We start from the raw sequence: 14,473 nt of genomic DNA, 5'->3' as shown, positions 1-14,473 counted from the left end.
CCATAATAGTAGGCCGTTTGCACTTTGGCGATATTAGGCACCTTAAGCAACAGACGTTTTCGCTGACGACGGCGACGTGACGACCGATAAGAAACTGGGGCTAGAACGGCTTCATGTTTTACTAAGAGATGTAAAATCATTGCGAAAAATAACGAAACAATTTAAGTTTATAAATTTTGCCTGCTTTGAAATGTCAAATGTAAAGAACAACAGTTATTTTACGTGTAAAACGTGTATTGCTAAAGCAATTAATTGTGATTTTTAACCAAAGCTTGTATCACCGCTCATTGAGAAAAAACAGGTGTATTTTTAGACTGCCAAAATTACACAAACACCTTGTTGTGCTAAACATAGATTTTATTGCTAAACATAGATTTTGAACAAAATCTTAGCTCACTGCGTTTTTCATTCGACACATTGATCGGCCGCTCAAATACAGGAGTTTTGCCAGCTCTTTTGATAAAAAATCGTAAACAGCATTCTATTTGCGAAGGATGCAATAATCTTGTATGTACAAGAAATAAAATCCAGGCGAGACAATTTGGTGGCGCGAAGTTTGTCAGCTCTTGTAAACATTAAAAAAATACATGTACACACTGTTCGAATATAAAATTCATCGAGTCGATTAAAAAAGCCTCTATGTTAAACGAAATACCAAGACGAGGGGATTGCCAAAATAAAATCAATGTTATCTCAAGCCATAGCAATCTACCGATTATACGTTGAGAAAATCTGAAAAAACTAATTATACTAAGCGGCATTGCGTTGGATGAAAGCAACCTCTTCGCTGAAGGCTAGTTTGACATGCGAAAAACAATTTTTCAGTTAAGAAAAAATGAGTCCAGGAATACTTCCAGAACATTGTTTTAAGCATAAAGGCAATCATTATGCAACTTTAGCTTGGTTCGCACCAAAATAGCACAAAAGTAAGCTAAAAGGGATGAAAACAAAAGATTAAGTACTCACGTTTTCGTCGCGACGTGAAACCCCACGTTCTCACGTTCTCGACCTCATGGCAACGTCAAGTCATAACGTGTTGTACATCCGCAGTGAAGTCTCGAAAGAAATGTCACGTTTCCGGTTGCCGTCGTCAGGTCGGCGACATCTGTTGCTTAAGGTGCCTAATGTTGTGCTTACTTCACGAGGTCTACTGTAATTATGCAGGTTATGTCCTTGCTGGTCACGTGATTTTTAAGTCCCAGGTTCCCACGCGTATCGACTGCGCGTTGGAATGCCTGAGTAGCCTGCGGTGTGTTTCGTACAACTACGAGGAAGGAAACAAAGAACTCCATGAATGTGAACTGAACAGTGAAAAAAAAGACTGCAAGTCTGCTAATTTGACGGGGAAAGCTGGTTACTCCTACTATGGGACAAGAAGAAACGTAAGTAATTCTTGTCCTTACAGGGAAATTCTCTTGAACGCAACTTTTATACTATTGAGCCTATACTATAATACTGGGCCTGAGCAATCAGCCTTCCAGGTCAGCGGGTGGATGCTGGTGGCCATGGCAACAACGTTAACCATGACCCAGCAAGCTCTCTTCAATTCACAGGTTAGTTACAGTTTCGGAATTTCTAATCCTGTGGAAATCCGCCAGTAATTGCAGTTACTTCGCTTCAGTCAACCGTCCTTTTACACCTAGCTGATCTAGAAATCTAATCAGCATTATGCAAGCTATTTTCTTCTATAATTTGTTCCTTCTCATGAGCTCATTGGTTGAAATCACTGAATCCCTTACACTTCTGCACGCTTCTTTACTTGGCATTTCATACATTGTAAACGCTTGTCACTGATCAAAAGGTAAACCTCATCAATCCTTGAAAATCTTCGTCATCATTTCTAGGTACCCAGTGCCTGTGCTTCATCACCTTGCATAAATAACGGAACGTGTGAAGATTCTTGCATGGAGGGATCTGGGTACAAATGTGTTTGTGTTGACGGGAGAATGGGCGACAAATGTCAGAACTGGACCAGTAAGTAAAAGAAAAATCCTGCTTAGCTTCTCCCATGGGTTTGTTGATACAAGCTAAGTTAATTAATCTTATTTAGCCTTGGCTCTGTTGTCGTTCGTGAGCCTCGGGGGATATAATTTAAAAACCCAACAAGAAGCTATTCCTCAGAAAGAAATAGTGTTTCATTTCCGGAAAGATATTCAAAGTCCTAGAAAGGCTGGGGTTTTGTTATCTTGTGCATGAGAAGTCCTGGGGTGGGGAGGATACGTGCTAATGCGTCGCTTTGCGCCGCACTGATCTGCTCTGTTGCCAGAGCCTGGGTTTTTCGTCCAGGTGAGGTTTAGTACTGAACCTATTGTAAAAGTGCAAGGGCCTATTAACTTGTGTTGCCTACACATGTACCAGTTATTACAGTCAACGCGTTTCGAAATGTATTTACTTGTGATACTTCTCTTAAACTCTGCCCTAGGGGAGGCTGGGAGTGCTTCCTTGTATCGGCTATATAGGTATGTCCAGCGTCAGAGGGACATATGTATTTTTAAGACATTTTAGTCAGAAGTAGAGAATCGATTTTGGCCATTTTGGTCTAAAACTGGGTATGGTTTTTGCACTCTAGTCTTGAATGAGGTATGATTTTTAGAACAAGCTACTTTTTTCATCATTATCGATAAGACCAGCAACTAAAGCCATTAACAATACCTTTAACATCATTCTGAACTAGAGAAGTACGGCAGGCCTGAAACAGGGTGTTAATTTAAGGGTCAGGCCATAAATAGGTTAAAAAAATCGCAGACTTTGGTCTTAAATAGGGTAAGTGCTTTGGGAAGCGGGTTGCCCAGCCCCGCCAAATTTGTCAGAAATTCAAAGTATTGTGTGTCAGGCTAAATAAAGCTAAGAGGCAAAAGCATTTGACGCATAATTTTTCCATTTCTGTGCCGGGCAGGCCTTGACTCGAATGGATGCGGCACTCTACGTTTCGTTGTCATTGACGCGGTGTATTTTTCTTTTCAAGAAGGACGCCTCATGTGTGACGACAGTTGTGCAATTATTCCTCCACTTTCGGTTGAATATTATGAAGCTAAAATACAAATGCTATTGGTGTTTTCATGGAAACCAGCTCTTGAAATGCCGCGGTATGTCGAAATACAAATTTACTTATTTTTAAAAGTGCGCTCTAAGAAGTATAGCTATTGGAATTGTGGCGGAAAATTCGAGAAATTCAACTAAATCTGGAAAATGTCGACACTTACGATATAAAGAAATCCTAAAAAAGCCATATTGTGCCTATTTTGCAATATACCAACGTTAATTCAATAAACTGCAATATGTTGAATTAGTTACCGTCCACAATATATCGTATCTGTCGTATCGTCCAAACGCTCCAAGTGCGTGATCTTTTCGCGTAAACAGCCACAGAAACGGGGCGGGATTGTTATTCCTGACAAGTGTTCTGATTGACCAAAATTATGTCGCCGTAGTTTTGATCTTAATCACATTTAAATCAAGCACGGAAACAGATATCTTCGTTTCCCTATAATACATCGTTTCAGTAAGACTTAGGAACATTTAAGTCGCCAATTATTTCTACCTGCATGACATTTTAATTTCCTTTTCTTTCCGTGCCACGAAATAAAATTTAGTTTCGAGAAGTTATTTTTGCTGAACATGTTTACCTTGTGAATAACAAGCGTTTACCCTGATAACATTCACACTCACTACGTCAATAAATCATGCACTCTGAAACGGAAAACAGTACCATTTCTTTGTTGAACTACACAAAACTAACTGTTTCCATCGCCTTAAAATATCGCATTGGTGGACAAAAATCGTGGTGTGGCGGTGTCTCTACTTCGAAAATATATTTCTTTTTCAGTATCACTCTCAAGCCCAGTTCGCAGTTTTCTTGTGAAAGATAATACCGAGAAACGAGAGTTTCACTGAAATGTTGCAAATGACACATTTTGTTGCGATGCACCCAGTTTTGGCTGAAATCTTGCCCGCCGTATTTACATTAAAAATTACGAACTTTACTTTGATTGGATATTACTTCCACTTTGTAAATAGTTCACCCCTGAACTGAAAACAATACCGTTTCGTTTGACTGTTTCTGAGTAAACGAAACAACAACAAGTTATTTTTGTTGAACATGTTTACCTTGTGAATTACAAGCGTAACTGGCTGATAACATTCACAGCCACTATGTCAATAAATCACTCTGAAATGGAAAACAGTACCATTTCTTCGTTGAACTAAACAAAACGAACGGCTTTCATCGGCTTAAAATATCGTATTAGTGGACAAATCGCCCTCCAAAATAAACTTCCTTTCCGCTATTACTATCCGAATAGTGTGTCCAGTGTGTAGTTTTCTTGTGTATTTTAATACCGAGAAACGAGAGTTTCAGTCGCAATTCCCCATTTTCGAATAAAGCAGTAACTGAAATGTTCGGAACGCCACATTTTGTTGCGATGACCAAATTTCCAACGTATTTACATTAACAATAGAGAGTATAAGGATAACGTTTATATCAGACGGCAAACGGCAAAGATTAGCTCTGATTTTTTATTCTTTTCGTCTAATCCTTAAATAAACCACACAGAAATAGAAAAATGTCTCCTACTATTCACCGCAAATACAAATATTTTTACTCTACTACACAGACAGCTGAAGATTCATTTTTGTCGTTTGACGTAACGTCATGCTTAATCTCAGTAATTACGAACTTTACTCTGATTGGATATTACAAATCACTATGTAAATAGTTCACCACTGAACTGAAAACAATACCGTTACGTTTCTGAGAAAAAGAAACAAAAAGGCCTTCGCACCTCCTCGTCAAAAATATCCTTGAACGAGAGATTTTGAAACTAAGGCTCTTTTAACATACTATACCCTTTTCGTGTACTTCAGCTCGAGGAAACCCTGTCCTTCTATGTCCTTTTATATACAATCAGCCTGAAAAAGGACCCCTTTCGGGCGGAGCTTCCCTCCCCCCCCCCCCCCCCCCCGTATAGTCAGTCTTTTATAGGGAGTATTCTCCACCCCCGAAAATATTGAAGCACTTCAAGTACTTCGTATAAGCAGGACAAGCAAGGGTACTGAGCCATAATTTTAGCACTTAAATACAGCAAAATCGCCATAAGATGTGTTATTTAAAAAATTACCGTAAAAGGTAGGATAAATTTGATTAATTTTGTGATTTAGAGGCTATTTCGTTATCGTTGGAAATTAATGCTAACCGCTCATATTCACAAATTAACTTAGGCACAGCCCAAGACTACGAAGTTCTATTCCCCGAAGAAAGCACCACAGGTTATATCGAGAGTGAAGTTAACGAAGCGTTACAACAATTCACTTTGTGTTTCTGGATGAAGAGTGCCCTTGTCGGGTGGGCAACCATCTTTTCTCACATGACACCTGACGACAAAAGAGATTTGAGGTTGAGGTGTGGTCCGCAAATGTACAAATCTCATCTAACTTTGGTAGAAGACCAAAGGTGAGGCTCATTTTTCGTATGGACAAAAATCATCAATTTTGATGGTTGCTTAGTGGAGGTTTACTCACCAACATACAGTTCTTACAGAACTACCCTCACCCATACGATCACACTAATACGAACTATAAATCTGCGACAATCCTGTACATGAAATTCTACTTATTTCTAAAATTTAATTTACTCTCGAGCAGTGGTCGAACTTCTCATGTAAGATAATCCAACTTCATCTTTCCCTCAGATTGATTTATATGGCTCCTTTAGTGGACAACATGTGGCACCATATCTGTGTGAGCTGGGAGAACGTTCAAGGTCTCTGGGACGTACTCGTTGATGGAGCCGTTATGGCTCACGGTGGCGCCTGGAGTCAAACTCTGAGCGTTCGTCCTGGAAAACTAGTTGTTGGTCAGTCCCAGGGAGTTTACGGCGGAGGATTTACAGTTGGCGAGTCCTTCACAGGAAAAGTGGCATCTTTAAACATATGGAGCACAAAAATGGCCAATAGTGTGATAAATGAAAAGGCAAAGTCATGCATTCATGATTTAGGGAATGTCGTAGACTGGAGAACATTTCGACATGGCTTTCATGGGAACGCTGAGATCCTTTCACCGCAAACTTGTACTTCTCGCGGTAAGCGAGAATTCCATACAGCAGTAACTGAGAAAAGTGCATGCGTGGTTCAATGATATATATATCCTACATATAGGGAAGAGACTATGATAATAGTTTCTTGGTATAGAATTAACATAGTGTCGGGAGCGTTCAATATATATTATAATTTATCATATTGCTCTGTACAAGGACTGGGAGGATCTTGACCCCGGTCGTGTACACAGACCTCACTGTGTTCGGTCTGTAATCACGACCTCGGTCAAGATTCTCCCTTACAGACCTCCTGCTCGGTTAATAAGACCTAAGTCTTGACAGTGGCTGTGTGATAACAGAAGGGCTTCAAACCATTTATGTTAATGCAGAAAAATTATTAGTTTCTTCGAGAACAACTTACCCAATTGTAAGCCTAGCCTGCAGGGTAAGTACCCATACCGGCAGTCCGAACTGTTAAAAATCTATGCCCTGTTTTGTTGTTTTAGAACAAAATGGCTAAATAATCAAACAAAACCTACCCTACTCTACTCCATTCCACTCCACTCCACTTCAATCCACTCTACTCCACTCTGGTCTTCTCAAGATTTCTAAATCCTGTTGTTTCACTTGTAGTCGCTAACAGTGAATTTGTCCTGGATTTTCCCGCACGGCAAAACACTAGCTACGTCGAAACAAACACCCTACCGTCTCTAGAAGAGTTTACCCTTTGCTTCTGGATAAAGCGAGGTTATGATGGTGCTCTTCAAGGTGCAATTATTTCGTACGCCACAACACAAATGGCCAAATCTTTAACAGTTCGTGTGGGTTCTTTGGGAGGCCTAAATCTCCGTATCATGGATTCAAGGTATGCCACCAAATGTACCAATATCTATGTCAGTATAGATATCTAGATATGTGTAAACGAGTTGATTTGCAGAACTGCTTTCAGAGTGTCCAATATAATAAACTAGATAGCAAATTTATCACCATGATAAATGAATTTATGCCGCCTGATTCCTTTAGACTAATCCCAGTTCCCAGCCGTGGGTTTTTTTCCGGAAACCTGGGACTTTTAATTTGCTCGTAGTTAAACATACACCTGAGTCGCTGGCAGAGTCCTCTTTTGCTTCAATTGCTCAACTAGAGAACAAGCCTCCTTTCAGTTACACCGAAATCAGGAGGTTTGACCCTCCTCAACCCCGGACCAACCAGCCTCTCTTAATTGTCAAATCGTTTTGGTTTCATCTCACGGGTGCTCCTTCACCTTTGCTGGGAACCGGTATTTTGGTTATATCTGAGTCTCACTCCTTTTGTGTAAAAACGATAAGAAAATAAACGGCTACATTACAACCGCAGCCAAATTATCTCCAACTCAGTACAAACCAAGCTCAGCCAACACAGTGTGCTAACATCGAATCTATATCCAGCTTCATGAATCAGAGAGCATAAATAATATATATATTCTAGCTTCCAGAGAGCACAAGCGCAAATAACGATCGTTATTTGTTCTGGACCAGTGTAATTGATTATGAGGAAAGATTAACATCAGCTGGTGACATGTTTAAACAGCCTTTTTATCGCTGTTTTTCCAAAGTCTATTAAATTCTCGAGTAAAACATCTACTTAGTACAACCAGTTAGGAAATCAAAGAGCTGTTAAATCTTAATCTATTTACGACAATGATAAAGGTTGAATGTGAGCATCGTACCAGTTTTTTATCCAATTTGAAGTGAAACCAAAACCAATCGTGACTTTCTCTCATCTCACTCGTTTTAATTCCACGCGCTTTGCTTGAGCTGCATGATATGTATTTACTCTGTTTGTAATTTAAGATTGTGTTGCTGTAACAATTCGTTCTATGATTTAAGTGACAACAACCTTGTTTATGACCAACCACCAATCACTGACGATCAGTGGCACCACGTGTGCATCACGTGGACCAATGTCGATGGCAAAGTTCTGGTTCTCTTGGATGGCGTCTTTAAAAAAGCCGCCTTGGGATATAAGGTTGATGTTACCATTCCTAGTGGAGGAATTATGCGTATTGGACAGCAACAAAGAGAGCTTGGAGGTGACCACAATCCTGTGCAAAGCTATCGTGGAAAGTTTGCCAAAATAAACATGTGGAACACAGTGCTAGATGGGTCGGTGATTGTAGCGTTATGGAGCAGTCCCGGTGCCGAAAGTGGAGACGTCATTTCGTGGGGAAACATGCGCACTGCATTGATCAGTGGGAATGTGATGGTACAAGACGTCGCCAACATGCAGCTTACAGGTGACACTAGAACAATTCCTTATTACACCAAAGGCATGCTTAAGCTTTCGATCTTTCGTAAGTTAATTTCTCACCGTGAGTGTGACCTCTCTACAAGCTGTTGTGGCCCTCTCTCTGTCACGCAATACCACATTCTTGAGAGAAAGGGTCTCTTTCTCCCGAGAGAGAGGCGTTGCGTGATAGAAAGAGGGCAAGAACTGGACTACCATATAGATAGCATCTCAACTGCCATATGAATACATATGTAGATCTAACCACGTTTAATACAAAAGGAAACCTACAGAGACGGTTCATCGCTCAGTAATGATCTTGCTATAATCCGCCTAATCAGTAAAGCTCAACACGAGTATCAAACTAAAAAAAAAAAAGCAAATAGAATATGCTGCTGACTAGCTAAAAGAATATTTTTAAAGTGCTAAAAATATATACTATGAACGTTTCTTAATGCATTGTAAGGGATATGATAATAATGATATACTGACTAGTTGCTTCACATTTCAAAAATTACATTTTATTGCGAGACATTTCTCAGAATTAATATTTCGGGAACTCACAAAGCTTCGCACCAGCTTGTGACCAGGGAGGGGGTGGGAAAAACTTCGACTTAATGAGAAAGTATTATAGGTGTTCATGTGTACAGGAAGAAGATGATCGCATAAAGGGTTGCATGTAACAGAGAACATGTCTGTTAGTTGTACATTATACACGTGCATTCTCCTGATTGGCCAGGAAACCTCAACCCGCAGGCTGTTGAACAACTGAAATGAGATCACGCTTTCATTTTTTGAGCAAAATTTTTGTGTTTTTTTGGAAAATTCAAGCTTGCTGAACGAGTTAACTAGTCTTTATTCCACATTTGTTAGCCATTCTTTTGCCCAAATTCTTGCAGAAAATTGCAATGAACGCCCCAATTTTTTTCTTCATTTTTTTTCAGCGCAAGAGAGTGACTTTGATCTTTACTTTGCATCTAAATCATCTGCTAATTATGTAGAATACAATTCAGCCGTGCCTTCACTTACCAAGTTTACTGCTTGCGTCTGGATTAAGATGTCCCATAACGATGAGGGACATTACTTTTTCACCTACGCTACCGGTTCTTCTGCTCAAGCCATTGCATTGGGGTATTACCCGGGCAGTTTAAAACTGCACTTTAATGTCCATACAACTAGCTGGCAGTAAGTAGTCTTCGCAGTTTTTCTCATTTGTCTAAGTATGTGTCGGGGAGGCGCGGGGGCCCTCATGGTTGGTGTGCTCGTCTCCAGATCGAGCGGTCCGGGCTCGAGCCCTGGCCGGGGACACTGTGTTGTGTACTTGGGCAAGACACTTTACTCTCACAGTGTCTCTCTCTACCCAGGTGTATAAATGGGTACCGGCGAACTTAATGCTAGGGGTAACCCTGCGATGGACTAGCATCCCATCCAGGGGGGAGTAGAAATACTCCTAGTCGCTTCATGTTACGGAAACCGGGATAAGCTCCGGCCTGATGGGCCACTTGGCTCGTATACAGACTTAAATATATGTAGTTAATTGTTTCATCTAAATGATGGATTCTTCAGTAAGCAATAAGGGGACGATACTGAAAGATGCACCGAGAGAACCTTATGTTGAAAATGCAAAGATCAAAAAGAGACAACTGATACAGGTAGATTAAATTTGCGAGTTTAATTTCATCAATTTATGGGAGAGAAACTAATGTGATTAGTCATTGCAGAAAGCCTGAGCATGAATTCAAGTCAAATTCGCAATTATGCTAACGGTAAACACCTAGGCTAATCTGTGATTCATGGTCATGCTCTCAAATGCTCTCAAAGGACGGGGATGCAATCGCCATCTCACCATCTCGCTTAGAGGTCTTCATCTCAAATTCTGGCCTCACTTAAGTTGTTTAGGTCGAAACGCCACTATTTTGAGCTGTTAAAGTATCTTTTCACGGCATAAAAAAACGCTGTCATGTCTGTGTTAAAGGGGCCTAGTAGAACTAGCGCGATGCCCAGATTAGTCTCTGTTAGGGTTTTAATTCAGTTATAGCGACGAACATCCCCAACCTTTTTCATATGGGAGTCCCCCGGGGGGGGGGGGGATAGTTCCTCGGGAAGTGAGAACCAGGCTCAATGTAATAAATCGGGGAAGGAAGCTGAGGGAAACATGTCAGTGATTGACCGTGCCTCATCATTTAGAGATTACACTTTGTCAACTGGTTTGCATGACAATGGCTGGCATCACCTCTGCTTGACATGGAGAAACACGGATGGAAAGGCGTGTTTGTTTGTAGATGGGATCAAGCTGACGTGTGTAACTAACTACCAGACCGGTCAGACAATCGCTGCAAATGGAAAGTTTATTCTGGGCCAGGAACAAGACTCATTGGGTACAGTAGCTGATGGGTTTATTTGTTATTGACCTTGCATGAGGTCCGTTCTGGAGAGATATATGTCGAATTCTTTTTTTCTTTCTGTCGTTCTTTTTTTTTGTTTGTTTGTTTTTCTTTTTTCTTTTTTTTTTTTTTTTTTTTTTTTGCTGCGACTCGCTAACTACAAAAAAGAACGAGACCATTATTTTCTAATACGGACCGATTAAGATAATAGTATTCGTTGTAACGGCTTGTATAAAAAAAAATTCTGCTGACAAATTACTGTGTCGTTGTAAGCCATTCTCGCTAAAAGTGCGGGTGCAAAAGTCGAGAATTCACTTACGTTTTTCGACCGTTTGTAGGTCGTTCTTTTGAAGTGGTTTTAAAAATTCCCCTTTTTCGCCTATCATGAAGGAAAATTCTAGTGACTGTACTTAAGGGCGAACAGTTCTCTTTTGTGCAATGTTTTGAGTAGTTTGGACGGTCTGTATTGCAAAATTAGGACCTCTTAAGTAACCATTTAGTATTGGTATCATTTTCATCTTAGACCAGTTTTCCATTGAAAGACATGTACAGGTTATTGATTGTGTGGTGACACCTGTAACAGATGAAAGGCAACTGAGATTTTTTTTACCAGGGGTTGAGAGACAGGGGTGGGGGTTGACTTCACTTTTTCCTCATTGGGCTGTCAACAGTGGAGCCAAAAGGCCTGAAAATGGGTTATTTAGACCTTTTTTCAGTTCAGTTTATGATAATCCTCTGTTGTACTTTCTGTGCTCCTGAGTCTACTCAATGTAGTAGTAAGGAAACAGAAGGATACTAGCTTACTCTTTATCATGATCTCGATCTTGAAACCTGTTCTAGAGGAACAGGGATTGAAATTCACAAATGGTCGACTGATAATTATCATCCTACAGCTACAAAAAAATTATTTCAGTACATTGCAGTGTTCATGTATGTATGTAGTATGTGAAACCATAGTTAATAGAGGGAAATGGTTATGAAACCTGGCAAAGTTCTTTGCTGTATGTGTTTTTTTTTTTTTTTTGGCTACTTTGGGGGTTGACCCTGCACAAAACCTGGCAAAATACAAAAGGTGGTCAGGTGTGCTCATACAACTATCCAATAGAAGCATTGCCGTTATGTAGTAATGCACAGTCTATGATCATACAACAAACGATGTGCAGAGTCAAGGACCTTCCAACATACATCTTAGCCTGTTAGTTTGCTTCTTTGATGTTTATCGGGCCTCTTAACCATTATTCCCTCGATTAACTACGATGAAATGAATGCGTTGGTCCTTAAAAATTTGCGTTCCCTAATTGCTTTTTTTCGTGTTGGTTTGTTTAAAGGTGGTAGCTTTGATTCTGGTCAGGCATATCAAGGTAGCCTGAGCCGAGTGAATGTTTGGAATTTTAGAATTGCCGAGAAAATAATAAAGCAGATGTCAAGAGGATGTGGATTATGGAGTGGAAACGTAGTTTCTTGGTACAACTTCAAGAATAACATCTTTGGAGATTTACAGATCATTACTCCTTCATCATGCTCGCTTGCAGGTGAGTCTGGGATTCTAGGAGGGTTGCAATGGGCTTAACCGTCAACCGTCAAATGGCCAAAACATGAACCCTCAACCGTTAAAAACGCAACATTTTTACCATCAACCGTCAAATGAGCAAGCCAATATTAGCTGTCAAATTTCTCAGATATCCTTAATCAAGAACTAAAGGGTTGACTTAAATGGGCTCAAGTTGTGCTATTTATAAATGATTCTCGAGAGTAGGCGATTAATACGTCCAGCGGTAACAAAGGTGATGACATTACGCTAATTTAACTCGTACTTGAAAATCAAAGACGTAATTTTTAATGCACGAAAAGTAAGGCTAATTAAATGGATTAATTAAATATGGGCAAAATTTTTCCTTTTAGGAAAAATTTTGACAGGCAAATTTCGCGTTAATTTCATGTTATAAACGTCATTTCGAAAAATTAACCGTCCATCGTCAAGTGACCTAAAATTCAACCGTAACTCGTCAAAACGGCACTCCACCCCATTGAGACTCTCTTCTAATTTTTGAACGTTGAGACGTTAGGAAATAAAATGGTGACGTAGTCTTTAATAAGTCTGTTTGAAGTTCAAAAATCCTGTTCACAGTCCTCCGAAGCACGGTAGCTGCCATCGGTAGTTATATCAAAATAAGGTTCTTTAAGGCCGTGTGTACTAACTGGTATACACAGGAACTGCACTTCTTCTGGCTACTGTTGTTAGTAATGCTGTTGTTCCTGCTTAATACCGCAATAGGCCATTTCCGAATTACCTCAGGCCTCTCTCTCAAAGTGAGCTTTGGTGCCCATCCTTTCATATGAAACTGAGATTTAATTCATTCACATTCAAATTAAATTCATTTTCATATGAATAATTGTGCACCAGGGCTCACTTTGATAGACAGGTGTAAGACAACCCGGAAATGGGCTACTGTCCTGATGTAAATAACGTTGTGTAAAACGCACCAAAGTGCGTCATAGTTCTATAATTCTCTTTTTCAGTGTCCACAGTTCAAGCTAAGAGAGACGACTACTGTCAAAATCGTTACGGCAGTGCACCAAAAGCGGATTGTGGGACAACTCTAAGAGCATTGTTTGATAGCAAACACAACCAAGTTGGAAAAGTATGGCGCTGTTTTTATGACGTGGCACTTACTACAGACTCACACTCAAAGTTGCACGTGTATGACACAGTGCAGAACTCACAATGCTTGCATACAATTCCGGGAAGCCTGTTGTCTATAAACGATTGAAGGAACACTGCTATTCATGATACAACTGCTGCGTTCTCCCTTAGCAAAAGGAGCACGTTCTGTAGACGATGAGAGAATAGTATTTAAGAAATATAAAACATGATCTCCGTGTTTCTATGGAGTTTTAATAAAAATCTACAAGCGTTCTTTCTAGAAAGCCGTTCTCAGATTGGCTACGCTACTCACTATCTATTCTGTTGTAGATAGTGATTAGTGTGCCAGTGAGCGCTTGTTAACAAAATGACGGTCGCTTGTTTGCGTCTTCGAGTTGTCTGTGAGGAGAATTTAGATAAAGTTTGAAGTTTATGACACTACTCAGTCAAGTTCGTCAAGGATGTTACATCTTCAATGTCTTTGTTATTGACGGTGATGCCTTCATGTGATTTGTCATTTATCCTCATGATCTATGTTTGGATAAGTCCTAGTTTGGATAAGACCGCTTCAATTCGCGTAGTTTTCTCTTGCATCTGAGAGTTAGTGTGAGCCAAAGGTGCCAAATCATCGGTACAGGTCTTCAAGTTGGTCTACAAGGGCCGACTGTATTTTGCCGGTTCCTTGAATCAATTGTTGTCTCTTTCATTTCCCAGTCGATGGAGAGAAGGAAAAGAAACGGTGATAGCAGACAACTCTGTCCGAGCCCCGTTTTAACGTTTCAGTTAAACCACCATCATGGAGAATGCTGCAGCTCGTGCATTGCCTCCGTACGTTTTCCTCACTAACGATATGATCTGTCTAGAAATTCCGTAGCTCACCATCAGATCCCACAAGATATTTCCATCAAGTGTCAAACGCCTTTTCATAGTATACGAAGTTTAAATAGAGTTGAGACCTCCATACAAGGGACTGTCCCATAATTATACAAAGGGTGGCTGTTTGATCTGAAGTTGACCTTCAATCATGGACAAAAGTCTTGGGACAAATTTACACTTTTGGCGCTTTTGCACACACGCCAGCGCGAATACAACTTCACCCGACTAACCTCGCCCCCCAACCCCCATACAAAGTTGGAAACTAGTACCTGC

The 14,473-nt window shown here is 40.2% G+C and overlaps 1 protein-coding gene across 1 annotated transcript; it reads left to right on the top strand.

The window, feature by feature from the left end:
* The first annotated feature begins 5,318 nt into the window (after nt 1-5,318).
* Nucleotides 5,319-9,803, top strand: LOC110057196 (uncharacterized). The gene is made up of 5 exons (XM_089281469.1): nt 5,319-5,449; nt 5,688-6,076; nt 6,665-6,896; nt 7,864-8,306; nt 9,241-9,803. The coding sequence occupies exons 1-5, from the start codon at nt 5,322-5,324 to the stop codon at nt 9,483-9,485; spliced, it is 1,437 nt and encodes a 478-aa protein (XP_089137595.1). The 5' UTR covers nt 5,319-5,321; the 3' UTR covers nt 9,486-9,803.
* Nucleotides 9,804-14,473: the final 4,670 nt, after the last annotated feature.

Source organism: Orbicella faveolata, unplaced genomic scaffold (assembly GCF_042242905.1).
Source record: "Orbicella faveolata isolate gen_17 unplaced genomic scaffold, um_ofav_v1 contig_48, whole genome shotgun sequence".
Classification (NCBI taxonomy): Eukaryota; Metazoa; Cnidaria; class Anthozoa; order Scleractinia; family Merulinidae; genus Orbicella; species Orbicella faveolata.
Note: the sequence above shows the minus strand (reverse complement) of the source record. Positions and strands in the feature narration are given on the sequence as shown.